Source organism: Diachasmimorpha longicaudata, chromosome 8 (assembly GCF_034640455.1).
Source record: "Diachasmimorpha longicaudata isolate KC_UGA_2023 chromosome 8, iyDiaLong2, whole genome shotgun sequence".
In the NCBI taxonomy this organism is placed as follows: Eukaryota; Metazoa; Arthropoda; class Insecta; order Hymenoptera; family Braconidae; genus Diachasmimorpha; species Diachasmimorpha longicaudata.
The window spans coordinates 3547297-3575033 of record NC_087232.1 but is presented as its reverse complement, the minus strand read 5'-3'; the positions used below and the strand labels follow the sequence as shown (position 1 = coordinate 3575033).

Below are 27737 nucleotides of genomic sequence, written 5' to 3'. Positions count from 1 at the left end.
CACGATCACTGCACCAGCATCCCATAATAATTAACGATGATACTGGAGTCCTTCTGCGCATGCTTGTCTTCATTTCCCGCGCCCGATTTTTGGTGAAGATTAATTCCTTTTGTCGGATATTTTTGTTTATGAAATTCAGGTTGTGTCCAGGACTTTGTGATGGCCCAAGTGATGTACCTCAATGACTCAGGACAACAGATGGTCCAGGATGGGACAGTGAAAAGGCCGTGACTCAAGGTCTGCTCACAAATCACCTCAATGATACCTCTGGTTTAAAATTTCTAAATGACAATTTGGCATATGAACCCTAGTCGTCAATCAGCGATGCTGTCAAATGTCCCCGATAACATTTAATTGTTAAACAAATATCTCACTGAAAGGGAATGGGGTATTTTTGAACCCCATTCGTGTGCGTGCCAGACAATTTACCATTCAATACAGGACCGCAGTAAATCACTCAAAATGTTTCCAATGATATTTCAACGGATAAATATCTCACTGAAAATTGGAGACTCAAAGCGCAGTCATTTGGGTGCCAGATAAATAATTATTCAACAGACCACAGCATAAAATCTCTGACAATCTTGATTTCCTATTGTTAACCGGCTGTCCACTGACTTCCTCCTCGTAAAATGGATTTGATTTGAGTACAGGTGCTGCCACCCAGCGTAGAAACACCCCGTAAACGACTAGTGAGCTTGCGTCGAGATATATATATTGTATATATATATATAAAGTTTCGAGCTTGCGAATAGGAACTACCAAGAGTGGTCGGGGCCGTGCCGTATTGATTGGCGGGCGTACGACCTCGTATGGAGCCTCGAACTCACTCTACTTAAACTTTTTTTTTTCCACGTTTTTAATGATTTTTTTTGGTCTTTTTCTCACTGCACACAATCTTCAATTGATGATGAAAATGTACAAATTCCCATTGTCAATAGGCATTCACTCGTTCCACAAATGGATCGACTCACTGATTCGGCCGTGTTGAAGCTGCTGTACAAATACATTAAGCTCGACTTAAATGAGGGAAAAAAATCACTTTCACTTACACACCGAGTCAACACAGTGGCCCCCCAATCCCCTCACATGTTCAACAGAAATAATGGCATTGAACTAAAAAAAATGATCAACTGTATCAATGTTCCCTCATTGACACACTGGGGTTACTATCGGTGTCACTCGCATGATTATTCCTCAGTCGTATTTACCTTCAGTACGTTAAATTCAATTTTTTACTGAATCCATTATTACTATTTACCCTGTTACACGTAGTCATGGTGCTTGTACGGTCAGACCCACTGTCACTTGGGTGTCTTGTGTGCTCGAACTACCCTCATCGGTGAGGGCACTCTGTACGCCGATCGTTTCTCCTTTTTTCCCCTATTTCATGTAGTACAAATAACTCCAGGCCAATTGTTGTTAACTGAATTGCACAAAATAAAAATTTTCTCGTTCCTTCACTTGAGAATAAAAATAAATGATGGGCGAACGAAGCGAAAATATTGCCTACAAACTCTTTATTAAATATCTGCAACGTGACCAGATCATTTGATTGGCCTTTTATACTGTGAATGGTGTCGCCGATGATTATTTTGATGGTGAAACAATATTTTATCGCCCCGAAAACTGTTATTTTCCTTGAGCCCCTGGTTATCCTCGTGAAAAAGGTCTTGCGCGCGGGGACCAACCCAGGGCTCTTCTCTCTGGCAACACACTCGGCGCTTTTCTCCCTTCCTTTTTATTTCCTCCCTTCCGTTTCCTCGATGTGGTGGACACCGAAAATTGCCAATATGGCGGTCCGGCGGCACTGACGGCCTGGCCCTCCACTGTATGCTACTCTCTGATGGATCCCCCGCTAGGAAAAATAATAAAAGAAAAAGTGGGTGAGACTGTAGCGCCGACGCAGCTTGACGCTTTCCCACTCCAATTTTCTTTCATCTCTTTCCTTTATAGTCTGTCTTTATTGTGGTATGATTCTTATGTGTGTACGCAGAATTATCACTGCGCGCACGAGACGCTCATTCACTCGAGACTTCAGTGTTTTTACCCCCTCATTGGGGATCCATCAGGAGGGGGTTTATGCTTTTGACTCATGCTAACCTAATTTTCCGATGTGTTGGTTGGAATAAGTCATGATGTTGTTGGGAAATCAGTTGAATGTATCAATTTTTTGGCTTGGGGAAGAAAAAGCTCCGAATGAGGTCAAATTTCAACGCTCTGGTTCGAAACTATTTTTCATTAGCACCACCCTTTAGGGGTTACTGCTGATGCCTTCAAATTTCTTGACTTTTTTACTAATTTCTGAGAACCGGTTGATTAAATTCACGTGAAAAAATTGGGACATCAATTGGGATCAGTTCAACATCACAGCGAGACGACGAGGGTGATGATGTTGAAGTTGGCCGGGGTGCTACCCCTAGGACTAGCCGTGAAACACTATTTTGTGACAGCTGCTACGTTCAGACCGCGTCGAAAAGTACCTCTTAGTTTGCCTGTAGATGAAACTGAACATAACAGCACTGACAAAAGTATAATTGGAATATAAGGGTGAGGGGGTGGCATCGAAATAGATTATTTTATCACTTGTAAAATTCCCCATGCGTTCTTCAATCAACCCACTATTTTGGGCGACAATTATCTGTAAATATAGATCATAAGTAAATAATAAATGTTTATACATCATTGGGAACAACCCACCAATTCAAAAAGTGAACAACCCTCAGGCCACCTCCACTCACCCTATCTTACCCTTCGAAACCTAAAACTTCTGTTATCCTCAAAAAATTGGAGCTTTCCTCCCCCCTATGAGAAATCGAAAATTCCATCTCCCGTCAAAAACTCCCAGAAAAACCCAAACCATCTGCTAGCGACATCTCCCCTCCTCAGTTGGTAGACTACCGGCAGATATCCGGTAAACTAGCAACCTCCAACGCCACCCCCGCGTCGCCACTAGCGTCCTCTTCCCCACCAACCATTACGTCACACCCAGAACAAAGAATTCCATAAAAAAACCTCTCACCCCTTCCCCCACCCCCTTCAAAAAACCCAAATCCCCAGCACCCAAAACCCCTGAAAAGCCTTCAAAATTTCCCCCGCCTCCAACTAAAAACCCTCACTCATAGTATTCATACCCCTCCATCTCCCTCCCTCTCCCCATCGAAAAAAACCTCCACTACCATCCATTCTCGCTGGAACACGTGTGCGGGTGGCTGACGAGGCAAACTAAGAGGAGAGACAGAGAGAGAAACTAATTCCAACAAGGAAGGAATAGTCAAGAACAGCCGGCCCGGAGGAAAATTGCCAGGAGTGGGAGGTGGTCTGAAGGAGCGGCATCGGGCCAAAACAGCCGTCTGCGTGGGAGAGGCCGGGGGGGAGGAGGGGAGGGGAGGGGGATGCCAGAAGGTAGAGCTGTCTACGAGGAGGGGAGGGGGTCCAAGTACGACAGAGAGATGAAGAAGCTCAAATTTACTGAAGGATATCCCCTCCCCCCCCACACACACACACATTCACACGTGTATCGTCCACCTCTCGTGCTCGTCTATACCCCCCCCCCGCCCCACACGTGTAACCCTCCCCACCCCACCCACACATGTATAAAGCAGCCTAGGTATCCTCTTCAAAAAACTTCAGAGTCCAATTCCCTTTCCACGAATATAGCCTCATTGAATGGGAACAGAACAGAACACAAAAGCGTAGATGAAGGAAAAGAGGTGGGGGGGAGGGGTGGGGAAGGATTGGTCAGGGGACAGGGAGGAAGGAGGGCGGTTGGTGGAAGGGAGGTAGGCGAGGGGCGGAGGGTGGGGTGAGAGGGGCGGGGGGGAGGGGGAGCAAGCTCCCCTCACCCGTCTCCATCCCACCCACACTGAAATGTGCCCACCCGACACCACCCACTGGGGCCACCCGGCCACCCCGCCTGCCCACCCACTCGCCACCCGACAGCCGTCGAGGAAACAACCTGCAATTCCTCGGGCACAAACTAAAACCCGGCGTCAAATATTTTTCCCGTTATTTCGTTGATTTTTAATTGACGATATTGTTTAGGTATTTGTTGGCACGTGATTTGTTTTTGTGATTGTAAATTTTTTTTTTTCTCGCCCCTCGGAACACGTGAGGACAGGAGAGTGACGAAGAGCATTGGGTGAGTACTCTGGTTATTTATTTGTTTTGATGGAGTAACTGCACGATTTTGTCACTGGGTGGTACTTCCTGGGATTTTTTTTTTGGTGCACTGAATGTTTTTCGAGGGAGAAAAGCGCGAATTTGGGGGGGGAAAAATTGTAGGTGGAGGTGGTTTTTTGAGTGGTGGATTTTGGGAGAATTTAGTTTGATGAGAGTTAGTTTTTTAATTTTTTCAATAGAGATAAAAACGTGGTAACTGTGGAAGTAGTTTGTAGAACGGATGACGCTTGGGTTGAGACGGGCCACAACAGGGTTGGCTGTCTCTGACCTGAAACACAAACCGTTCGGGGGATAGCTCGCATCTCTCTTTTCATTTTGCCTTCATCTCTTTTTAGAGGCTGTTATGGGGATAAACTTGGGTTTCATTCTTTCTCACTCGGTGGGGGCTCCTGTGTGCGCATGCGTCGGGGGATTGAACAAGGGTGGCCCAAGGCCTCCCCTTTGTGGAATATATTCCAACAACAGCTGGGGGAGACTGAAAATTCCTCAACTGCGTTTCAAGTTTTCTCCGGACAATTTTATTTTTCGTCTTTTGATTTTTCTACTGCTGAGAAAATTAAAATTTTTTGAAACTTTTTTGTTTTCCTGAGAAATAGTTTTTGGAAAATTTTGCATGTGTTGAGGGGTTTGGGAAAGGAGGAGTACTCCACTCGGTCTATCGTTGAAGGGAAAATATTGATTTATCCGGCAGTTTAGACGACCCTCACCCCCCTGTCTTCGTCTTGCCGTGACCCCCCACCCCTTGTTACTCGAGTTCACTTCCCCTAACTAGTTGTGACGATGTTTCCTTCTCCATCGTGCTCTCGTTTTGGTTTACAAAGGCATGACAACGGAGGATTCAGGGAGAATATCGATGCCATGAGTTGGCTTTCAAATCTTGGATGGGTTTATTTATCTGGGGGGTTTTCATTCTTTAGGGAGGGCTGACGCTTGCGTACGGGGTGAGGCACTGATCGATAGGATATTGATCATTTAATTTTTTCGTCTTAGAAAGGAGTTTAGGGGCTCTTCTTCCAATTTAGGACTTCAGTATTTTTTGTTTTATATCCACGCGTGATCGAGACACACCGGGAATTGAATTTCTGATTGGTGCGAAATGAAGAACCTTTTTTGCACATTTCGTGCTCTCAGAACTACCATTTTATCACCAATATCATAAAATATCGAAAAACTGCACTCAACTCTGGGATCCTATCGTTACGTCGTTCCACCCCCACATCAACACTTGAAGGATTGAATGAAAAATTATTAAAAATGCTTTTGATTGTATTAACACTGAATATCTAATGGTTGAAGGCTCTCCAACGATACCCAGTTGAAAAAAAAACTATAATTAATATCTACCATTGCTTATGTGTACTAAAAAATTATCTACGCCATTTAATTATATATAAATGCATTCAATAAGGTAGTGAACCTCATTCTGAAACCCTTACACTTACCAAAAAATACTTTTTTTCATCTGCCATATAATGTACTTTTGAAAAAATTTCCAAAACCCGTGTTTCTGATTTTTTCCAAATTTTTTAATCTACAAGAAGCAGAAGCCACCCCTCAATTCCCCTATTACGTAGACCCCTAAATGATTCCTCATGGAATGGAAAATTCTTTAAAAAGGTCATAACGGTAAAGCAGTTTTAATCGTCAATTGTCCTTGAATGATTCAGGTAGTGAGCGCCAAAGATCGACCCTCGAAGGGGGTAGAACCCAGTGGCCTCGGTCCCTCCCAGGGGGCTGCCAGCTAAACGTCCCCATTGGATTTCACATTTTTCCTTCGCTTTACCGAGAAAAACACCATGGAAAGCGGTACAACAGGTATCGGCAGGCTGGATTGCTACGAGGATATGTTCAAAGAGATTACAAGAAAATTGTACGGCGACGATCCTGACCACAGAAGTAAGGATAATCATATTTTAACGACTTGAGTATTACTCATAATGCTCTTCTTCTTCATTTGGGCCTTTGTGTATTACAGCTTCTAGTGTACAGAACGAATTTGAGACTTCGGTTTCGTACAAAAATGATGAGGACACGGGAAATGGTACTGATTCGGACGATGGAAATTGGACTTGCGAAGAGGAGCCACTTAAAGGAACTGACGGTAGCCGGATAGCTTCTTATCACGCGGGAAAATCTACCTGGCGTTGTTACGAGTGTGGTAAATATTGTTTCTGTTTCATTCTATTAATTTCAAAGGGGAATTTGATAAATTCCTTGTTTTTAAATTTTGTACGAGGTTTTCAATTCAAAGCCAAATTCATTCTAGCAACGGATAATAAGAGAAATCATCCGTTTTGCTTCTCTAATTTGGAAATCCAAACCACAAACTTTAAGTTGTTTTCTTTTAAGTAATTCACGATTCAACTATTTTAGTTAATAAATCAAACTGAATGAGATTATCTTATTCCCCACAAAAATAGTGAAATACAAATATTGAAATATTTTTTTTTCATTATCGACAGAAATAATTAAAATTATATTTACTTCAATTTGCATGGAAATACAATTTAATCTGCCAGGAAAAGACCCATTTTTCCTTTTAAACTACGAACCCAAAAATATCACCCAGTTGCAATTTCGATAATAACCAATCCGCTATTTGTAAACTTAATTTTTATTTTAGGTGATTGTATGAACGGTGGACCGAGAGATATAGCAGAACATTTTATGGAGCTGCACTCGTCGAGAATTCTGGATGATTCACGGAACCGTCATCACTCGCCGAGAAAGGATTACCTGCAGAGCGATGTGAAGCTTGAGGATATTCTTATGTACCTGGAAAGAGTGCGTGACAGGGCAGAGAGGCAGGCACCACCCTCTCGAAGAACGCAGGAGACCCAAACAGTCCCAGCTGCGCTACTGCCTGCCACCACCCCCTTTCTCCTACAAGAGCTGCCGAGCACGCCACCACAGCATTTGCACACTGTGAGTATTTTGTGTTTCATTTTTTTCGTCCTTGTACATTCGATAGTAAAATAACTAGTCGCTTTACGGCGCAGTAAAGGCGCAGAAATATATCAAAACTATTATTTTTCAAATAATTTTCTATGATTCTATAGAATCTTAATGACCAATCTTCTGTCCAACAAATGAGGGTATCACAAAGGACGGACCGTTAACTTAATTTTTTTTTTAGTTATGAAAAAAAAACATTGTTCTGGTGTTTTCTTTTCAAACAAATAAAAATAAAAATTATCTTTATGTTGCTCTAAATCGCCAATGCATATATTTGTCATTTCCGGTAAATAAAATCGAAGAAAAGTCGTAATTTTGTCGGCTCCTGCATTACCTCTTAAAGCGCCCCGCATTTAATTTTCCTCCCCCCCCCCCCCCAACCATCGTCACCAATCGATAAACGAATGTTAAAAAAATAAAACGAATCTACAGAGCCCCCCAACAATGTCTACCTCTTCAACAACCTCATCAAGTGGCAAACGCTACACCTGCCCGTACTGCCCCTACGGCACTGACAGACGTGATCTCTACACACGTCACGAGAACATCCACCGAGAGGAGAAGCCCTTTCACTGTTACGTCTGCTATAAGCCCTTCAATCGTGCCGATCACGTGAAGAAGCACTTCCTCCGGATGCACAGGGAGCACACGTACGAATTGGCCAAGATAAGACGAAACCCGACTACCAATGGCATCAAGACAGTGCACGAGAGCAGTACCAACAGTACAGGTATCAATGGCACTTACACAACAAACTACAACAACAATAAGAGCTATCAGCTGCAGACGACACAGGCGACAGGTGTTGCTGGTGTGACACCAGCCATCTATCAGACTGCCAGTATGACAAGTGTTGTTGGGGTCATTCAGGATAGCAATTGCAGTAGAAGAATACAGAATACTGGTTGTAACAGTAAAAGTCATGTCAAAGCTGGCTCCAAAGGCGCTCAAGAGAGAAGGTAATATTTATTTTTTACTTTGACAGAGGGAGAAGGGGAAGATTTTATTTTTTCATTTTTATTTTTAACTCTATTTATTGCATATTCTCCCGAGAACTTGCCACTAGCCATCGCCCGTAGGCCTTCAGCCAATTATTTACATAATTTATTCGATTGATAATATCGAATCCACCTCTATTACGTTTCATTAAAACGTTCATTTAAATCCAATTTTATTGAGAGAAAATTGTTTATCCTCTCAAAGGAAATAATTCCAAAGACACTGCAGTGAACGATGGAACTGTGTGTGTTTATTTCTACGATTTTACTTGCCAGATATACCTGCTGCTACTGCTCGTGGAGTGGAGTCGACAATTGGTGTCTTAAACGTCACCTGAATACTCACCTGAAACCCTTCGCCTGTGCCCTGTGTGAATACAAAGCAGCTCGGGCTGAACGTTTGGCCACTCATGTACTCAAAGTCCATAACAAACGTCAGTGCTCGAGATGCTCGTTCCTCGGTGAAGATGCAGCACAGTTGCAGCTTCATCAGCTACATGTACATCGTATAAACACGGGGAATTCGTCAGGTGGTGCGTCGGCGCCGGTCACCTCAGCGCAATCACCAGCGATAGCCAGCCCAACTGCCCCAGCTACTACGCCTGCACCCGCTCCAACGATAAACAGACACGATTCTGTCCAGTAAGATATCACTCTTAATAAATTGATAGTTTAAAAATCTTCTCTAAATTTTCTGCAGCAAATTTTGGAGATTTTTACTGCATCGCAGACGTCAGTGTCATTAGAAACGGTTATTCAAGATGATTCATGAAAGATTAGAACAGTAATAGAAGCTGTATTTTAAACAATATTTTTTGCCATTTAATTCGGGACCTGTGAGTTGCTGAAGTGAAATAACCACAAACAGATTTTTATTATCAATTAAAATTAATGTCCCCTCAATCTACCTCTTTTAGCCAATTTATTTATGATGATAATAAACAATGTCAAAAATAATGTTTGCAGTCCTGCGGGCGGTGGCAGGCCTCCTCCCGGACCTCCAGTATTCCCAGCCCCTGCAGCCGCCGTTGTGCCACCACCGACGACAATCCTTGGGTAAGTAAATTCATCACAACTTAAAAAAAGAGGAAGAAAATAAGTTCATGTAGCACTCTAGTCACGTACAGCCGAGCTTGCTTGTTGGGTAGTTTACCTATATCCCATTCCAGGTTGTTCCTTCCCCCTCGAATATATTATTTGAACATTTCTTTTGTCTAGTTATTATGCACAATTTTATCCAATATTTACATGTTCGCGAGTTAATTTGAGTAATGCAACACTTGGTTTTTTTATTTTCGTTTTGTATGCGTTTTTATTTTATTTTCGCCTTTTTGATTATCATATTGTTGATCATTCATGTAAACAGCACGTTTGTTCAGAGTAATTATCTAATATTTTTTATCTACGTTTTGAAGGAGCATTGAATGATGAATCTGAGGAAAATTCATATATATATGGGATTTTCAAAATTATTAATCCTAAATATTAAGTAAGCTTTCTAAACAATAGATTTTCATCTTCAACAACTCATGAATTGATCATTTTGTTATTAGTTAAAATTATAAAACATGACTGAATAAATTATCTCACTGGATTTTTCTCAAATTCCGTATGATCTTCAATCATGAAGTCTCAATTTTTTTTCTTACGTACTCATGCTTACACGTTGAAAAAGTATATAACAAAGTAACTGTAGATTCTCAAATTATATGAAAGTTGTGTGAAAACAGTGCCGCAGTGGTAGCAGCCACGAGATGGTAATTGTGATAATCGCCGAATAAGGCTGTAAAGAGCAAACAACGTACACAAAACGAGGATAATTGGACATACATCAGGTGTGACAAAAATTACCTAAATTAACATCCTGAACAGCCTTAACTCAAAAATCCTCGATGTTCCCCAATTATGTCTCCCCTAAGCTAAGCATATCTAATAATTCCTCCCAAATCTAGTGAATCGAATGGCCGAAGCAGATCTCGGAAGCAGCGAGAACCTAGAAAGATCCTGACCCAAGCAGAAATCGAAGAGGAAGAAGAGGAAAAACGTAAAATTGAATTAAAGAAGCGGAAAAAACCCGCTTGCTGTGCTACCAAATATCTCAGGTGTTACCATTGTCCAGATGATGCCACAGCTCGAGCACACAAGCCCTATCACACGAAAGCATCACTAATGCTGCACATGCTCTGGCGACACAATCGTCAGATGAATAAATCTCACAAACATTTGAGTTCTAAGCGACTTCAAAAGAGATAACGATTAATTAGAAATTATTCGTCAATGTTTCACATCATTTTAATCGAGTCGTGCAATTTTCTTCTTGTCATTAGGCTCGATTAGCCGCGACTCTTCGAACCCAATAACACAAAATAGTGTACGTCATATGGTAATAAAAGTATCATCTCACTCTTGTAATTATGAACCACACTGGTCAGATGATACGTTTATCGTCTTGTGACATAATGTACGAGTTCAATGATGAAATACAAAGAGAAAATTATTGAAATTCAAAAAACCCACACCGAGGTCCAAAAGTTTTTCCATAATTTTTTATTCGTAACTAGAATTAAGGTATGAAATGACCAAGGATATTAGAATACAAGGATTACTCAGTGCGAGTGATATCCCATCAATGAGATTGCCCTAGTGTTTAAGGTAAATAAAGATAAATCACTCGTCAGGAGAAATTTTTTTATATTTCCTAAAGAATGAAAATACTTGTAATTTGTAAAGAAAATTATCTTGTTTACGTTGTCAACTTGAAATATATTATATCTATTATATTTGGAAGTAATTTCAATGTGTAAAATAGATGGTTTTGTACAGATACACTTTTGTCGATGGAGCAATTATTTTTATTATTGTTTTATTTGAAAATTTACTCGATAAATTTTGGTTTTACCTGGAATATTGTATGTCAATTAGAATTTCAGAAGTTGCGGCTGAATTTTATGCAGGAGCAGCTTTATCTACGAAACGGCCGAGAATCGGTAAGTATTTCATCTTTTCGGTGACTAGGTCGAGACAGTACCTAGTGAACTCAAAGTTTTTTATTATAGTTGAGAGAACGAGATAGTAGAAACCGTAGACTGCGATCAAGTGGATGACGTAGAGCCTAGAATAGAAGAAACGTCAGATTTTTTAAAGAATCTCTTCTATGAAATTAATTATTGACGAAGCTTCCTTGATTAATTTTCTTCACTCACAATTTCAAGTGCATTCGTGCTCTCGGCAGATTTTCCATCTTCTCCTTCATACAGTACTGTCTCGCTCCCAGAATTATTCTCTTTATGTACTCCAAATCATCAATACTGAGAAAATCTATATTAAACAGTTGTTTATCTCGCGGACTCATCTTCTCCCACAAATTGAGTAAATTCGTATTATGGAAAACCCAATCCCTCGTTGTGAAATATTGCAACACCTCGAGGCCGTCAGAAATTCTCCTCTGAATTCGTACCATACTGCAATAAAAATTAAAAAGTCATGAAAATATTTCTCACTGGATAATTAGGTTTTTTCTCAGCAAATGAAAAGACTGAAAATTGAAACGCCAATTTACAAATAACTCTGTAATACTTACAATCGTTTTTGCCTGAATATTAGCATGAGGAAATCAATGAAATACGCAGGAATAATGTGAAAAAAAAAGACAAATAAATTGTGCACAAATTTACTGCTCCGAATATCCCCGTCTGGATACCAAATTGCACCGTCGAATGGGAATTCGTATGCAACCGATTTTCCTTTCTCCAGCACGTCAGCCCATGTAACTGGAACCACTCGACTCTGAGTGATGTTGAATACAGGCATATTTGGAGATCTGAAACCCTCAATTACTTTAATTTCTTCATTTGGGGAAATTTCTTCATTCAGTAGCCATTCACAACTCCTCAAGAATGGAAAAATCTTTTTTCGTTTCCAACAATTTACAAACTATTTTGTTTAATGCCAATCTCGATTTTATTCACCCAGAGGAGGCCCTACATCTCTTCATCTGAATGAAGGGAAAGAATGTCCACTCTAGGTTTTTTCTTCTCATTGAAAAATCACCAATGGAACGTTAAAACTGATTGAACTAATTGTTGATGATAATAGATACTTTGACAATTTTGTAAAATACTTTATCCATTTATTTTTTATTTTCTAGTTGGCTGGCCCAAGTAGAGTTGCCATACCTGCTGCTGGCGCTTGCAACCCTATGTGCAATAGCAATAAGAGCATTAATGGCGAAATCAACGGAAACGACTTCAGCATGGTAATTTCCATTACAGTGCATTGATCTGATCACTCCTTTACCAGCGCCAACAATAAGTCCCACCGGGCCATTGAGACTGTCCACCCAGCCTGGAAGAGGTTCCTCCCATGCTGGTGTAACTGAAAATTCAATAATTATATTTATACCACTCCCATATAAATATGATTGTTGGGAACGCTAGGTAAAATGAATCCCTAATAAAAAGTAATATTTTGTATTGTTAATTTTTTTTTCTTCTTGTAACTTGAAATTTCATTTGAATAAATTCATTAAAAAATAATAAATGTGACTTTATTGTATCTCCTCTCTTCCTTTCCACGGAATAAGCAAAACGAAGAAAATTCTTGAATGACAGGATAATTCGAATCCTTCTTGACCTTGACCACTCACCGATTGAAGGTCTCGCGATTACGCAAGGCATATTCGGATACTCATTGGCCACCAATGTCTCTGCCAATCTCTTTGAATATGTATAGGTATTCGGATGGGGTTCCAAGAGTCTGTAAAGAACGAGACCATTAAATAAAGTAATAGGAGTTAAACGTTCTTCAGTGGAATATTTTTTGGAGCGATTAATGAGTGAATGACGCGGTATTTTAATTACTGATGAAACAAGAATGTCTCGTTATATTTATGAAGCTATAATGAAGTTCATGATCCTTGCGGGAACAGGTTTTTTTACTTCGTGTGACGTGTTCATTTTCCCTGTGTCACTAAACGTATAATTATCTCGAGAATGGGAAAATGATTTGTGAGGTACGCCGAGAAGCATATTAATTTTTGTGATTCATTTTTATACCATTTTAACATTGAAATTAAGTCTTTACAAGAAAATCAAACGACTGAGTGTTGTGTGAATCTTAAAAAAACTATTTAACCCACGACCACAAACATCCATTCCACTATTATATCAGAAAACGTCAACATAATTAAGGATCACGTTACTCTCAGGGCTACGTATTAAAGTTCACACCATCGTAAGATCCAACGATTTCTCCCCACATTATTATTTTACCAGACAAATCCTCAATAAACCAATTAAATAAATTTAGCTCTTCCACAATGACCTTGAAATTCATTGCTTCCCATAAAATAATGTTAATGACCAGTACCAAAACCGGGGAAAAAAAAATGAAGCACTAACTTGGGAGTGACAAGATCAAGAGCATCCTCTTTGAACCACCTAACGAGCCTCATGACCTCGTGTGGATTATCTGGAGCATCATAAACCCGCTCATGTAGCTCCTCCTGGTCTACATGACAGAATGCTGTGCTCAAATGTACAAAGACCTGGAGATGCTTCATACGTCTTGCCAGTTGTAGCATGGAATCCGTCCCAATGGTATTCATCTCAATGGCGTCCTTGAGCTTGGCCTCGAGTTTTAATGTCGCTGCACTGTGAAATACGATTTGCACTCTGTCCGCGAGTACATCACGTTGGGCTTCCGTGAGTCCGAGATTGGGTAGAGTGACGTCACCCGGTAATGGTATTAATTTATTGACAGCGTCTGGTTGAACTTTCCGAAGTCTCTCGAATAACTAACAACATTTTTTAATCGCTGTATTATCATAATTGTCAGTGCATCCAAGTATTATGATGTATTATTAATTATTGATCATCATGATTATTGATTATATTAATGATCTATTAGAATTCCATAGATAATTACTCGGAGATCGAGAGAAGCATCGGGACAATATACCTACAGGAAGTTTAAACATATCCTCGACTCGTTGCTCCGGTGTTCGACCCCGTTTCGAACGCAGGAGAATGTAGATGCGGTCTAGGCCACTGCAACTGTACAGAAGCTTCTCCAGGAGTACTTTCCCCATAAAACCCGAGGCCCCAGTTATAAATATCGTTTTGCCCTTGTAAAACGATTGGATCTCACTCAATTCACCATCGTCTTTGATGCCCGCCATCTGAAATTCATGGTGTCAATAGTGTTGAAGGTACTGATGAATAATGACTGCGATGGTCATCCAAATTTGATGAGCGTAAAGAAGAAATTTAATGTTCCATGTAATTTATTTATGAAAAATAAAATGAGAGGGATTGAATTACTGGTGGAGTTTATATTTATGAGGGTAATCCAGGGGGTGACGAGAACTATTATATCATTTGGGGGATAATTTTTACTAGTGGAGTGGGTTGAACCAGAAGCAAGAACTCTCATTCAAAGGAAGAACTCTGCATTATTTCCCCGGAACAAAAAGTCCTGTTTATTAAATACTAGATGGAAAAATATTTTAGGTAAAAACTACCCTCCCAAGTCTGATTTTTCCAACAAAACTTGACCTAAAGAGCGGTTGAATGTCATTTCATCCCACGTTTGGCCCTCTAGGGATCTAATTTTTATCCAAAATGTCTTTCCGTCTAGAACTTGAAATACAATCAAAGTGTTCGTTATTTTAATTTAATAATTCAGTAAAATACAATCGAAATATTGATTTGGATTTGAAAAATTGTAAAATAAACCGAGTCTACAAATAATCCTACTCCCAAGTCTCGATTAATCTTCGTCAATCAGAACTCGATATCGGTTGCAAAATTTCTACATTCGCCTCTCACTTGTCCTGAAAAAAATCATCAATGGAAAAATACCTCAGCCCCTGCAGAGATCGAATTTCTTCCGTGGAATATTCCCAAATCCCATTTCTAGATGTGACACCCATAGCAAACCCACGACATGACCCAACATTTACGTAATACCACCGACGAAGCCTGATAATGACACTAGATGACGAAAAACCCCAACGAAAACGGAGTAAAAATCTGCGCCCCTTGTCACATTCATCCAAGCACCCCTTTCCTATTTTTGCGAATAATCCTACCCCACATTAATATCCACCACCCACAGTTCAACTTTTATTGGAAAATCCCTAGGTTCACTTTTCGCTGCCCCCCAAACCCTCGACAAGATATTCCTGTCTCACCACACCTCCAATTCCTTCCTTGGAATATTCCCAAACCCCATTTCCACATATCCCACTCACATCAACCCCCCAACATGACTCAACATCCACGCAATATTCGCACCGAAGCAAGATAATGACAGTAGATTAGCCAGCGAAAATTTCAGCTGCACTTGTCATGTTGATCCAGTGAAACGCTTTCTGATTAATATCTGATTGCGTCTTGGGACGTGACCATTAAATAGCTGAATTCTTTCTACCCTAGATAGCACTTGCGTAATTGCAGCAGTTCAGGCGATATTTTAAATCAGGCATTGCACTGATATTAATATCCAGGTGAATTTATTCATCCAGTAATAGCTGCTGTTCGTCTAATGCTTGTACGTACATGGTGATTATGAGTCTAGCCTTTCGCTGCTACAACGAATCAACTTCACTGAACATTAATCAATTTTGTGTACAATATTTTCTAGGCGAGGGGGAGGAGCAGAGGGAGATCACTTGATTCTATCTGATAAAAATTTCTGGTACTTTCTCAGTAAGAGACGAGCGAAAAACCACAATCTTTGGGACAGAGACATTTTTCGACTGACAATGAAACATTTGATTCACCTCGACGCAACCAGGGGATCAACAGACCGTGGAATTGTAGTCTGTTATTCGTGAAAATCGGTTGAAATTGTCGGTGCAAAAGAAAATACCAGGGATGAGCTGGATTTTCTTTGCGAAAAATTGGATTTTTCTTCTGGTTTTATTGTGGTAGTGATGGGATTGATGTGGTATTGATGGAGGTGTTGAGTGTCGAATGGTTGATATTATGGAATATCGATGGTATTTCCGGATAGAGAAATATTTGCCAGTTATATATTTCATCTTATTTTTTATTATTTGGATTCAATTTTTATATTAACACTAGACTTGACGAGTCTCTGGCATTCACGAGGCTTTTAGTTAGCATAAGTGTACGTCAGGAAGGATAACATGACCTTCCACCCTTTATGTGCAATATGTCATTAATCACCAACTACATGTAGTTCTTAGAAAAATTGAATCCATTTGGTGTTTCGTTAATTCTTTTAAGGAATTGATACTGAGCGGATGTGTCTTCCGACCGCATTAGTACATAATAAAGTGTTAATTCAATTAATTCATCATCATTACATTAGTGAATTTAATTAATAATCTAAGTAAACCCACAGCTTGATAATTTTCCAACGAGAAATTCTCGGAAATTTGTTTGCGAAAACATCTTCTGGCATATGAATACTCATTGGATAAAAAAAGAATCTGCTGGTCTATAAGACTAACAAAAAACGCTAAGGAATTCCCGCTCTATTGCGGCAATAGAGAAAGGAAAATATAGAATAAAAATGCCAATATTTTCCACTAATCCCGACGAGTTCTTCGCCCATTCATCATCATTACCGTCATCACCATCGATAAGACCCTCCCAACAATTAAACTAAAAATACGTGAAGCAATTATCCCAAGGGGGCCAACTTCGTTGATGATTTCCTCAGCGAACCGTAAAACATCCCAGATCAGTCTTTCCTGAATATCTCGAAATCCGCAGCAGGTAGCAAAATTTTTGTCATCACCTCTTTTGTAGAGCTCCTTCGGAGCTTTAAATGTTGTTCTGACAAAAATTTCGCCATCTCTCATAGATTCGGAGATATTTCGCGAAAACTCATGTGAGAATTTAGTCGAGTTGAATAGGACTAGTGCTAATTTCACCGCTGATTATCCTCGCGGTCTAAAAAAGACGAGAGTCACTTGGCACTTACCATAATCGACTGCGTTTCTCGAGGTGGTCGTGCACTCACTAGTGTTGGTTCATCAGGAGTGACCACTGTTCAGATTGAAGTTAAGAACCTAGCACAATCCTGGCTCCCCACCTTTTATGAATTACATGTGTCCAGAGTTTAAAAACCCATCGGAGTGCGAGCGAGCGAGAGAGAGAGGGGGATAGAGGAAAGGTAGACGTGCCGGGATACTTTTTCTTCTTTCACCCGTTCACCTCGTATGTTTACGAAGCGCAACTGTTGTTACTGACCCACCTCTAGTCACCGGGCGATTCAACTCGGTGGACGAATTCGACCAATCCTTGAAATCAATTACGCGTCATTTTACGGCGATCAATCAGGGACTTTCTGAATAGATTTTTGAGGGTAATGATCTCTGTTAATTGGTTTGGTAGCACGGGTGAGTGGAAATTAATTATTTTATACTGTCAAAATACACATCGACTTCTGGTGAGAATAATCGCAAAGACGATTGCCACTTCATTACTGCGATTGCGGCAGATGAGCGCATCATTGGAAATATAAAAAATTAATTACTATTGAATGTAAATTAGCCGCCTAGGATTGGTGCAAATCAATGAGAAATAGTATCGATAATTATCCGTTTTAGGTGCATGATTTTTTTTAGAATAAGAAGGTTGTTATGTGTTATGCTGTGAATCGAGGTGGAGATTTCCAGAGGAAGTTGTTCAACGGGGAAAATCGAATTGTTTTTTTTTGGACAAATATTAGAGACACGTCTCTTTGCGTCCTGCGTTGGACTTCATGGTTGAATGGTTGGAGGACAAAGTCCTGGAAATTATTTAAATAACCGGATATATGCAGTGAAAAATGAAATTCTTCTTCTAATCCTAACTGGATGCAACAAAAACGGTCCAACCCTCCAGTTTCAACCGATAGATTTTCATTGGAGGCTGAAAAAATCATCAAAACATTGAAATTAAAAATGTTTTTCATGCTTTGACGAAATCCTGTTTTCTAAATTTAGCCATGAATATTGGTGAATTGATTCTCTCCGCGCATATTGCGTGTTTTTCCAAAGGAAATTAACACTCTCAAAATAAATACATATGAGGAATAAATTCTTTCGCAACGGTATTATGATAATTCTGATTCAATGTTGATACGTAAGTTAAAAAATTCCCCCCTCTGGCAAATTTGTGAAGATGGAATTGATGTGAATGGGAATAGTATCGTATAGAGAGTTGCAAAACTCATTAAATCAACTGGAGTTTTATGCATTTCTTTCACAAACGTCCTCTCACTTTTTTGTGTCCTACATTCTCGAATATTTTTCTTTACGCCGGATGAGAGTAGTACAAATGCGGAAAAGCCTCACAACAAGAATTCCGATCAATAGTTTTCAATGAATTTATATCAGACAGAGAAAGTGGGAATAATTTAACTAATTGCGATACGTTATTTCTTATTTTTCTTCACCGATTACTGACGACATAATTTTTTCATTCCAACATACGGATCCTCAAAATATAAATAATGAAATGATTCGATGATTTGTCAGTATTGCAGCAGTTGATTGACTGACCCACGTAGGAGATGAGAACTGGCCCAGTGTCGGCCAATACTGGCCGAGCCTCGGCCCACTGTTGGCCGTTCGTCATCTCCTACCAGGGAAGTGAATTGATTGAGTCTTCTGTTAATTTGTCCACGAATACCTCCAAATCTTAGGGGACAACCCGACAGAAAAGAAATCAGAAATCATAAATCATAAATCATAAAAATCCACGAAATTACAAAATTCCATCTTCACCTGACAAATCACTAAAACTGAAAAACAACACCAAATCAGCTGTCACCACTTTAATGTACACTTGTTAGCGCGTTCTCCATGAACTCTTCATTACCCCCCAGTCGTTAATCACCTCATTGTATTCCTCTGAAAAACACCGCGATTTACCGAGAATTTATTCGAACCGTCTAAAAGGACAGGTACGAGCATATCAAACATAAATAGCCTCTATCATAAAACGATCATTTCTACGTTTGAATGCATAGTCCACAGTCCGGTGAATCGGTAGAGGTCAGGTGCACCTTTAAAATCCTGTGCGTGCGCACATCCATTCATATCCCCTCCTTCCGTAAAGTGAATCCATTGGTTCTCCGGTACATAATCAAAATTAATAACAAGACAGCCGTTGTCATTTTTTCACTTTTATCCAGTATTTTCCTGGAATAATCAATGTCCCATCTAATACCCTGTTTACTGCACGCAGTGATGTAAAAATTGAATAAACAACCCCGAGAGAGAACGCGTACGGAGTACTGGGGTAGAATGGGCACTCATTAAAGGAAGGAATTTCTGGGGTTCCCGGTAGCTTAGTCGGTCAGGTGGGAATCCGGGAAACCCAGCTTCGGTTTCCGGTCTAGATTCAATCGAATTTTTTTCTCTTCAACTGCAATTCTTTTAGAATTTTTTTTCAACTTCACATTTACTCTCTTAATAATTACACACCTTCTCACAACATGTTTATCGCTTAAAATATATGAGGTTTCGCAGTTAAACTCCTTCTGGTTAACCGTCATTTTTTCACAATTAATAATAGCAAGGAACGACTCGTGGATAATTATCAACCGGATAAAATGACAATTTTTACGTTTGAATGCGCAGCCCGCGGGAGGTCACGTGTCCCTGATGAATCGTGTGCGTGCGCACATCCATTCACATCCCCCTTCCCTTCGGTAAGTGCATCCATCAGTCATATTGTCCGAGATGAAATCAAAATAAATGCCGGGACATCATCTGCTCTGATTTTCTCAATATCACTTTAATCATCATTACCGAGATAATTATTCCGTTCTTCTGTCTGACATTCACCAAATGTATTCACTCTAAATCAATCATGTTAAGGCTTCGAATCAACGGTCAGACAGTAATTATGGAAATGTGAGGTTCTAATTTGTTAACTACGTGGATTTCAACTGACTGATGATGTTTCGATGATTGTCGAGCCTCGATAATAGTGCAATTGAAGGAAAAATGTCGGATAATCGAGTGAAGAGTAATGTAAATGATAAGATGATTGCTGAGACGACGAGAGACTATGCGGCGTATCTTCAGGTGGATCTTCCTGGTCAGGTAAGCATTTGCTTATTCTTCCGAAATTTCCTCAGTCGCCCCAGGTCCTAAATAAATGATACCTAATTTTTAAAAACTATTATTTCCCATAACTTCCACATAATTATTATCCTCACACTCATTTATCGCTTGCCATTATTATCGCACAATATTATTATTGGAATTATTATTATTACAGGTATATATATTTATTCTTTCTTCCTTTTCAATTATCCATCAACACTGATGATAAATGATGGAAATCATCATGTTTTTATGCCGAATGGAATCATAACCTCTTGTACACCTGCTGGCAGACGAGAGGAGTGCACGAGGCTGTGGATGCGATGCTGATTCGTCTTGAGGAGTTTGAGTCGATCGTTGGAATGGTCAGTAAATGATGAGGGGCAACGGGAGGGGGGAGGGGGTCAAAGGTCTCGGTGAGCAAATATGTTGCAGAATAATTGATTTTTATGGAAATTCTAGTTGGTGAAGGGCATATGACATTTGCGGGAGCTCTTAAGAGTGTATTCCCGATTTTATTGCGTGGAATTTGAAAAATTGGAGGGAGTAATTGCCCGTTTTTTGAGTTTGAATAGCTCGTCCAGAAATCAGACAATTTGATGAGTCAGGCCTCGGTTTGAAAGTTACAAAAATGTCTTGAAAATGAAAAAAAACTCGGGTTTCACGTGTGGGCGTTGAATATCAATAGCTGATTATTCATAGATTTTTTTAGTTTCAAGGTTTTGTGTCATCTTGAAAATCATTATCACGATATTTAAGATAAGATGGATAAGCGATTAGTGAGCAGTAAGCAGTTGATTAGTACAATTCGTCGAAAAAGTCAGATTCAAGAATATAAGGAATTAGAAAAGTTGTCTATATTCACTTTTAAAGGGTGGAAAAATCGCCATCCCCTGCATTGAGAATTTATTTTACAATATATATTTGAACTAGATGGGTAAACAATATAAAAAATATTTCTTCACCAGTATTTAATGGACGTAATTAATGGAATAATGGCATGTTGATATTTAGAAGATTTTGTTGATGTTTTGGCTACCGAGATCAGTCAGTTTGCGGGTAGTCCCCAGCTATTCAAATGATACTCATTCATATTCACGAAATGATAATTAAAGGTGCAAAATTTACGAGCCGAATGCACGTTTGAACACCTGGTGCGCTTTCGTTCAGTTCATCCAGCCCTGATGGAGCTGTGCAAACGCATTGACGCACTCGAGCGCGTCGTGGCGAGAGCGAGCGTTGACCTGGTGAGCTTAGAAACGGCAGTGGAAGCAGCCGAGGCTGCATTAGGTGGCAACGTGACAGTTTCCGATCGTCTTTTTGGTATCCTCAATCCACTTTCACTCTTTGTACGTAATTTATATGTAATTGGTGAACTTCTGGAACACCCGATAGGTCCAGTATTGCTGAAAGTAGTTGTGGGAAACGGGGTGTAATTATTATTATGGAGTTGTTGATAGGACAGATTTCTAATAGTTTGCATTAATTTTTTGAATTTTTATAAAATATCTTTGATGTGAAACAATAGGTTTTAATGAGAGTCAATCTTAACTTAATTCTTTATCGATAAAATCAAATTACTGATTGTGTTTTCTTTATTGGATCTGGCAATGACGAAATATCTGTAGAACTTGTTTAACGCCAATGAAAGGCCCAAATTTATTCATCTATAGGTGAAAATTCAGCAGATTATTATCAATAACTCCTCTTCTTTCTGCATAAACAAAATGAAAACAAATCCGAGTCCAATGAACCCAGAATTCTGGATCAATCCCGTCTGGAAGATCATTATTCAAACTGATAGATTTTATACAGAAATCGAAGAATCAAGAAGCCCCTCTGTCACCCGCCGTCAGCCCTTCAGCGCCTAGACAAGAATCCCTTGAACTACCCACCATATACAGGACAGAGGACGTGTTTAACACGAGTCAATAATGACTCTGGAACAACACTTATGGAGAATCGTCTGAACAGTCAGAGAGATAGCATTGCTTGAGCTGCGCCTCCTTTTCCCCTGGAGCACAGCCTCCGGCCACACAATGACGCCATCGTGACACTTTTCCAGGTCCACAGGATGTGCTGCAGCACGACCACTGGCCCCACTGGTCCCAAATCTTCGGTTTACCATCTTCACCGAAGAACAAAAATTAATTTTTTGTTGTTAGATGCATAAAAATACTGAAGTTACGAGAAACATAATTTTTTCAGCTAAATCATAAGCTATTGAAGTGTAAAAATCAAACAACAATTCAATTATTTGATTAGCTTGCTACTTTATTGTCTTCGTGGAAATCCTTGTAAATATTTTTTTCCCGTCATTGATTATGTGAACTAAAAAATCTACAGTTTTGAATTTTCTGAATGAAGAATGATAAAAAAAATGAAGAAATAGAATGATTATTGAGTTGATATATTTGCAAGTTTTACTCTCGGTGACATAGAAATTTAGACTCTTGACCAATACATCAATTGAGTAGGTGCGATAAAGACATTAATTCGAAATGAATTGTTACAAGGCGAAATTCAAAGGTTGCAATTAACGATTCGTTCCGTTGACTAAAAACGACTATTTTCTGACGATAATGACGTCATTAACCAACCATAAAAATGGTTACTCAATATTTTTCTTTATTCTGTTGACAGAAAGATAGTGAAGAGTCCATGCAAATATTGAAGGATGAATAATTCATAGTTTTTTGTTTTCCAAATTCTGAGAATAGTTAATTATTTACGCTTCATAATACTTTAGGAGTTAATTGTTTTCTGCTATTTATCTTTCATCTCGTATGTTCTACAAAAGGGAAGATTTTTTGATAGACTTCCCTCACGATTAATTCCCTGTTGAATTTCACATTCGAGTAGTCGAATGTGAATTCCTTCAGGCATTTTATCTTTCTCTCAGTGTTAACTTCGTACTTTCTCCTTTTTATTTTTTTTTTATTCACTCAAAAATTCTTCGTGGAATTTGGTAATTGCTGAAAAACATGATTTTGTCATGAAGTTTTCCCTTTGAAGTCTTACATTTCGAAACTGAAATATATACGTCTCTGTTACATTTTATAAATACCGACACCTTCATATAAACAAGCTGGGAAAGTACAGGTTTTCAACTGCTGCTCCTTTTCCCCCTGGGAGCAACCGCCAGCAATGCAGTGTCGCCATCGAGACAATTTTCCAACACCGCAGGTCACGCTGCAGCCTGACCACTCACTCCACTGGTTCCACATCTTCGGGCCCTGGCGACCGACTCTGCGGCCTGGAGAGAATTAACGAAGCTCTCGATAATGAAGCGGAGGCTCCAAAAGGGAATATCATGGCTCATTAAACCGTCATTTATCTGGCACTGCCAGAACAAGCTAATTACGTCAGTCATACTTTAAGGTGATTTTTTTCAAGGTTTACACACCCAGACAAACCATTCCTTTGAATTTAATTAATTTTATCTGATTATAATGAGTCATGTCACGTTAATAAGCTGCACTAAAGCTTTTATTTAAATTTGATCTTGAATTTTTTTCCACAAAAATCTATTACTCACTATGACGGAATATTTTTTTGATTCATTAGTACGTAAAGTGAAATTGATGTAATACACTATTTCATACAACGTAATAAAATATGAAATGTGTCGTATTCAAAATGGTAAGAAATAAATCATGTCATAAGGGAATAATTTCTAAACTTGCCAATATCTTGACGACGGACGTCCAGGCTTCTTGGAGAGTGCTTAGTCCTTTCCAAACTGTGGCTTGATGAACTTACAGACAGATATACGAATGTCATGACTATCATCCAGCGATTCATACAAAAATATTAAATTTTATTTTTATTACTGAAGGATTGTTCATGAGGTTTGAGGAAATCGATGGTTATGCCAATTCACAAAATTTATCTATAATATGGGGCATATTGTCAACTATTCATTTGTTTGGGACATTCTATTTGAATTTGGAGCCTCGTTCTTAATCTAGCATTCATAATTATCCAATAATAAACGTAGGGAAGATCCTCTGGACTCAGAATAATCTCTGGATACATGTAAATTTAGTTAAACAAATTAAACCTCATGTTGGATCAAGGAAAATTTTCTACCGGAACGTCCACTATTTTTTATTACGACTCAGAGGATCAGTGTCACTTTTTTATTTGATTTATCCTGTGGAATTGTCATTTAAATATATGATAATGTAATGACTGTTATTTGTTATTGATTCTTTGGGTTAGAATGACAGTGAAGGAAGGAAGAATGGACGGTATTTGTGAATTTCGGCCTTGATCATGTTGACGTTATCAAGATAAGGCTTCCTACATCAGAGTTATTATTCAGATTGCCATCATCATCGTCAATACATCCATCGTCCTGACTAGATGCTTGGTCATGTGGCTGTCATCAACAGTTACATTTAACATCATGCGATGAGTTTGCAATATTTTTTCATATTCAAAAAAAATCACTAAACACATTGCTCTAGGGAAATTTTGATTCGTTCAGATGTTTCACCTGTTTTCTCCACCGATAAAAACTTCCAGCTTTTCTGTCAGTTGAACGGTGTTGAAAACAGCTGCTTTTGTTATCGTTCGTGATATGAACGAGGCATGGACCCGAGGGTGTCTAGTACCGAGCATTTGCCGTGAGTACCTTTCGTGACAGACTCAATGTTCTTTAATCTCCGGAAATAGCGAAAATCTATCATAAACGACCGCTGAATTTATTCACTAAAAACAATGGTTTTGTTTTACAGAGAGAAACAGAATTGTTTAATTCAACCTAACCTCACGAGACATTCGTCATGCAGACAAAACGCTCGGAAATTAATTATCAATAATTAATTATTGATAAATTCAATGATAGATTGATTGTTGGCTGTCAATTGATCATATTTCTGGCAGGAAATATTATTAATTATTCCCGATTACTTCATGATAATCTATTATATTCACTGATCTTGTGGTCAGATAAAAGATCACGATGAGACGTGCGAGAATTAAAGTCACTGCTTCAGTCCCTTTACGAAGAAAAGCTGTCAAAGTCGAGGATCCTGAGGAAATTTCGAAGGAGCCTGATGGGGTTAAGGAGCAAGTCCCTACAGAGGCACCTCAGGATGAGCTGAAACCAGAGATATTAAATGGGGAAAGGAAATTAACCTCTGGAATAACCCCCGGAGGAGAGCAAGTTGAGGATGGATCCCCTCATCTCAGGGAGAAAACACCTGAAGTGGAGAAGGATGGGGGTGAGAAGGCCCCCCTGGAAACTAGCCCAGAAGGCCAGAAACCGGTGGAGATTGTGAAGACTCCCGTTGAGGGCTTCTCTCGGAGAGCGAGGCTGATCTCGGAGTCTTCAGACAAGGGCCAACTCTCAGGCAGTGAAACATCACTAACAAAAGTCCACATCAATCGCTCGTTCACCCGTCCTACTCCACGTCTCGACGGTTCGACCCGAATACGCCGTAACAGCATCCAAGGTTCCGGAGCGAGTGCCAGCGAATCCGAGGACGATTCTCGTCGTCATCCACCTCCCCCTCATCGCCCACCCTCTCCTCATTCGTCCCAACCCTCGCAGAATTCATCTCATCCTCCTCCTCCTGGCCAGAATCCCAGTCAGAGTCACAGCCAGAATTCCAAACAAAAACGAAAGGTGCTCATTTCAGAATCCGCTAGGAAGCTGGCGGAATCCCGTCGGGAATTTTTCCTCAAGCACGAACACAAGCAGCCGGACAGAACAAAACTGACCATGTACGATTTAATCTATTACAACCCCGTTACAAACCCTATGAAGAAGACTGTGACTTCTGTAGTTCAAGACGAGCCGGAAGAGGTAATTAAATTAATAAAAATGCATGGATGAAATTAATTAGTTCATGATGATGGAGTTATTTATTCTATTGAAGGTTACTGAACCAGAAGAAGAGGATGAGGACTCTGCAATGCCAGTTCCCCAATTGAAAGTGGGGCCAAACGGAGAGCTCGTGGTGGATGAACGATCTCTGGTAATCGAAAACACTGCCCTGAAGAGAGATCGCGAGGCGGTGGCTAAACGTCGAGTTTTGGTGGACGAGGAAGGTGCGATCGGTGGGTTCTACAAGAAGCGAGTTAAGAGCAAAGACTGGACGTCAGTGGAGACCCTGAAATTCTACAAGGCCCTGAACACAGTGGGCACTGACTTCTCTCTCATGCAGACCGTCTTTCCGAAGCGAACGCGTCACGAGTTGAAAATGAAGTACAAGAAGGAGGAAAAGCTGAATAGAGCCCTTGTGGAGAAGGCCCTAATGTACCACCAGGAGTACGACATTGAGACACTGAGGAAGGAACTGGAGAGCTTTGAAAATATCGAGGAGAAGAACAAGAAGACGAGAAAGTCGACTGATGTCTATAGAAAGAGGATCGCAAAGAAGAGGAATGTGGCCACTAGTGTGAACATGCTGAGTGAGGATGAGGATGATCTTGAGGAGGTTGCGGATGATCCTGAAGAGAAATCAAAGGATCCGGAAATGAGTGACGCCGAGAGGGAAAATGTGCCCAGGGAGACGAAACGGAAGAGACCCAGAGGGAAAAAGATGACGGAGCCTCATTCATCGGAAGATTCACTCAGTGGCGATGACTTTGAGGTTTACAAGGTGAAGCCCACGAGATATGGACGACTCCCCAAGAGAAAGAGGCCGGTATTCAATGCTACCAATATTCTGGATGACATTTTTAGTGAGGAGAAAGAACAAGAAACAACTGCCGATGGTGAGAAAGAGAATGAGGAGAAGGGGACGAATGGACTGGGAGAACCCGTGGAGGGACTGCAGGATGTTGAACCTGGGTCTCTGGTAATTGTGTCCAAGGAGTCACCTGATGAACCTGGAAAGACGATTGTTCAGGTGTACATGGTAGGAAAGGACTTGAATGGAGGCGAGGAGAAAATGACACCGGTGAATCTTAGCTCAGAATTACTCTCTACCGTTACCAGTGGACTGAACAATCAGGATGTGTCGCCGATTAAATATACGCTGGAGTAGACTGCGATGGGGGATGATGAAATTACTGGGATCGTCTTGAGGTTATGATCTGTATGATAATGGAAAATTTTACGGTATAGCAAATTTATTGGAACCGGACTGCAAGATGTTGTATTAATAATTTGATGAATCTGAAAAATCTGTTTCCAAAAAATTTGTTTCCTATCAGAAGAACCAGGTGACATTTTGAATTTGATTTCTCAAGTATTTCCTTGATTTCAACAATTCGCTAGGTAAAATGAAATTCATTGAAAAATCATTTGCAGATCATTTCGGAAAGACATTAGTATGAAATCGGTATGAAGTGCTCACCGTTTCATGATTTAACTAGTAGAAAAATGTCTTGCTTTTTTACGTTGTAATAATTATAGTTGTATTTTTGTAAACGTTGAGATGATAACTATCTTAAGGTTAAGGAATAGCTTTTTTTTATAAAAATTGAAAATCTATGTATCACAAATTTTAATAAGATACATAAATATTTTCTCTTGTTTTCATTCTTGTCTTTTGTCGATTTTCAATGTTAAC

General features: G+C 39.7%; 3 protein-coding genes across 9 annotated transcripts; 2 read left to right on the top strand and 1 right to left on the bottom strand.

The window, feature by feature from the left end:
• Window positions 1-96: 96 nt before the first annotated feature.
• Window positions 97-10915, top strand: Chn (charlatan). 5 transcript variants are annotated; one of them, XM_064126077.1, is made up of 9 exons: window positions 97-237; window positions 4121-4141; window positions 5854-6078; window positions 6158-6340; window positions 6806-7107; window positions 7570-8096; window positions 8412-8777; window positions 9102-9191; window positions 10088-10915. In XM_064126077.1, the coding sequence occupies exons 3-9, from the start codon at window positions 5979-5981 to the stop codon at window positions 10386-10388; spliced, it is 1869 nt and encodes a 622-aa protein (XP_063982147.1). In that variant the 5' UTR covers window positions 97-237; window positions 4121-4141; window positions 5854-5978; the 3' UTR covers window positions 10389-10915. The 5 variants fall into 5 exon arrangements, 3 of the variants coding, with proteins under 3 accessions (XP_063982147.1, XP_063982145.1, XP_063982144.1); XM_064126075.1 differs by having other exon boundaries at window positions 111-237; window positions 5850-6078; XR_010299428.1 differs by lacking the exon at window positions 97-237 and adding an exon at window positions 9852-9970 and having other exon boundaries at window positions 3899-4141; window positions 5850-6078; window positions 10088-10227.
• On the bottom strand, window positions 10810-19117 carry LOC135165114 (putative fatty acyl-CoA reductase CG5065). 3 transcript variants are annotated; one of them, XM_064126080.1, is made up of 9 exons: window positions 18880-19116; window positions 17091-17409; window positions 14098-14313; window positions 13535-13929; window positions 12781-12890; window positions 12311-12509; window positions 11716-11955; window positions 11339-11596; window positions 10810-11247 (listed from the first exon to the last, which is right to left on the bottom strand). In XM_064126080.1, the coding sequence occupies exons 2-9, from the start codon at window positions 17091-17093 to the stop codon at window positions 11082-11084; spliced, it is 1587 nt and encodes a 528-aa protein (XP_063982150.1). In that variant the 5' UTR covers window positions 17094-17409; window positions 18880-19116; the 3' UTR covers window positions 10810-11081. The 3 variants fall into 3 exon arrangements, with proteins under 3 accessions (XP_063982150.1, XP_063982151.1, XP_063982152.1); XM_064126081.1 differs by lacking the exon at window positions 17091-17409 and having other exon boundaries at window positions 18880-19117; XM_064126082.1 differs by lacking the exons at window positions 17091-17409; window positions 18880-19116 and adding an exon at window positions 15695-15909.
• Window positions 19118-25176: 6059 nt separating this feature from the next.
• On the top strand, window positions 25177-27706 carry LOC135165111 (transcription factor TFIIIB component B'' homolog). Its single transcript, XM_064126073.1, has 2 exons — window positions 25177-26023; window positions 26097-27706. Exons 1-2 carry the CDS (start codon window positions 25178-25180, stop codon window positions 27207-27209), a joined length of 1959 nt encoding a protein of 652 aa, XP_063982143.1. The 5' UTR covers window position 25177; the 3' UTR covers window positions 27210-27706.
• Window positions 27707-27737: the final 31 nt, after the last annotated feature.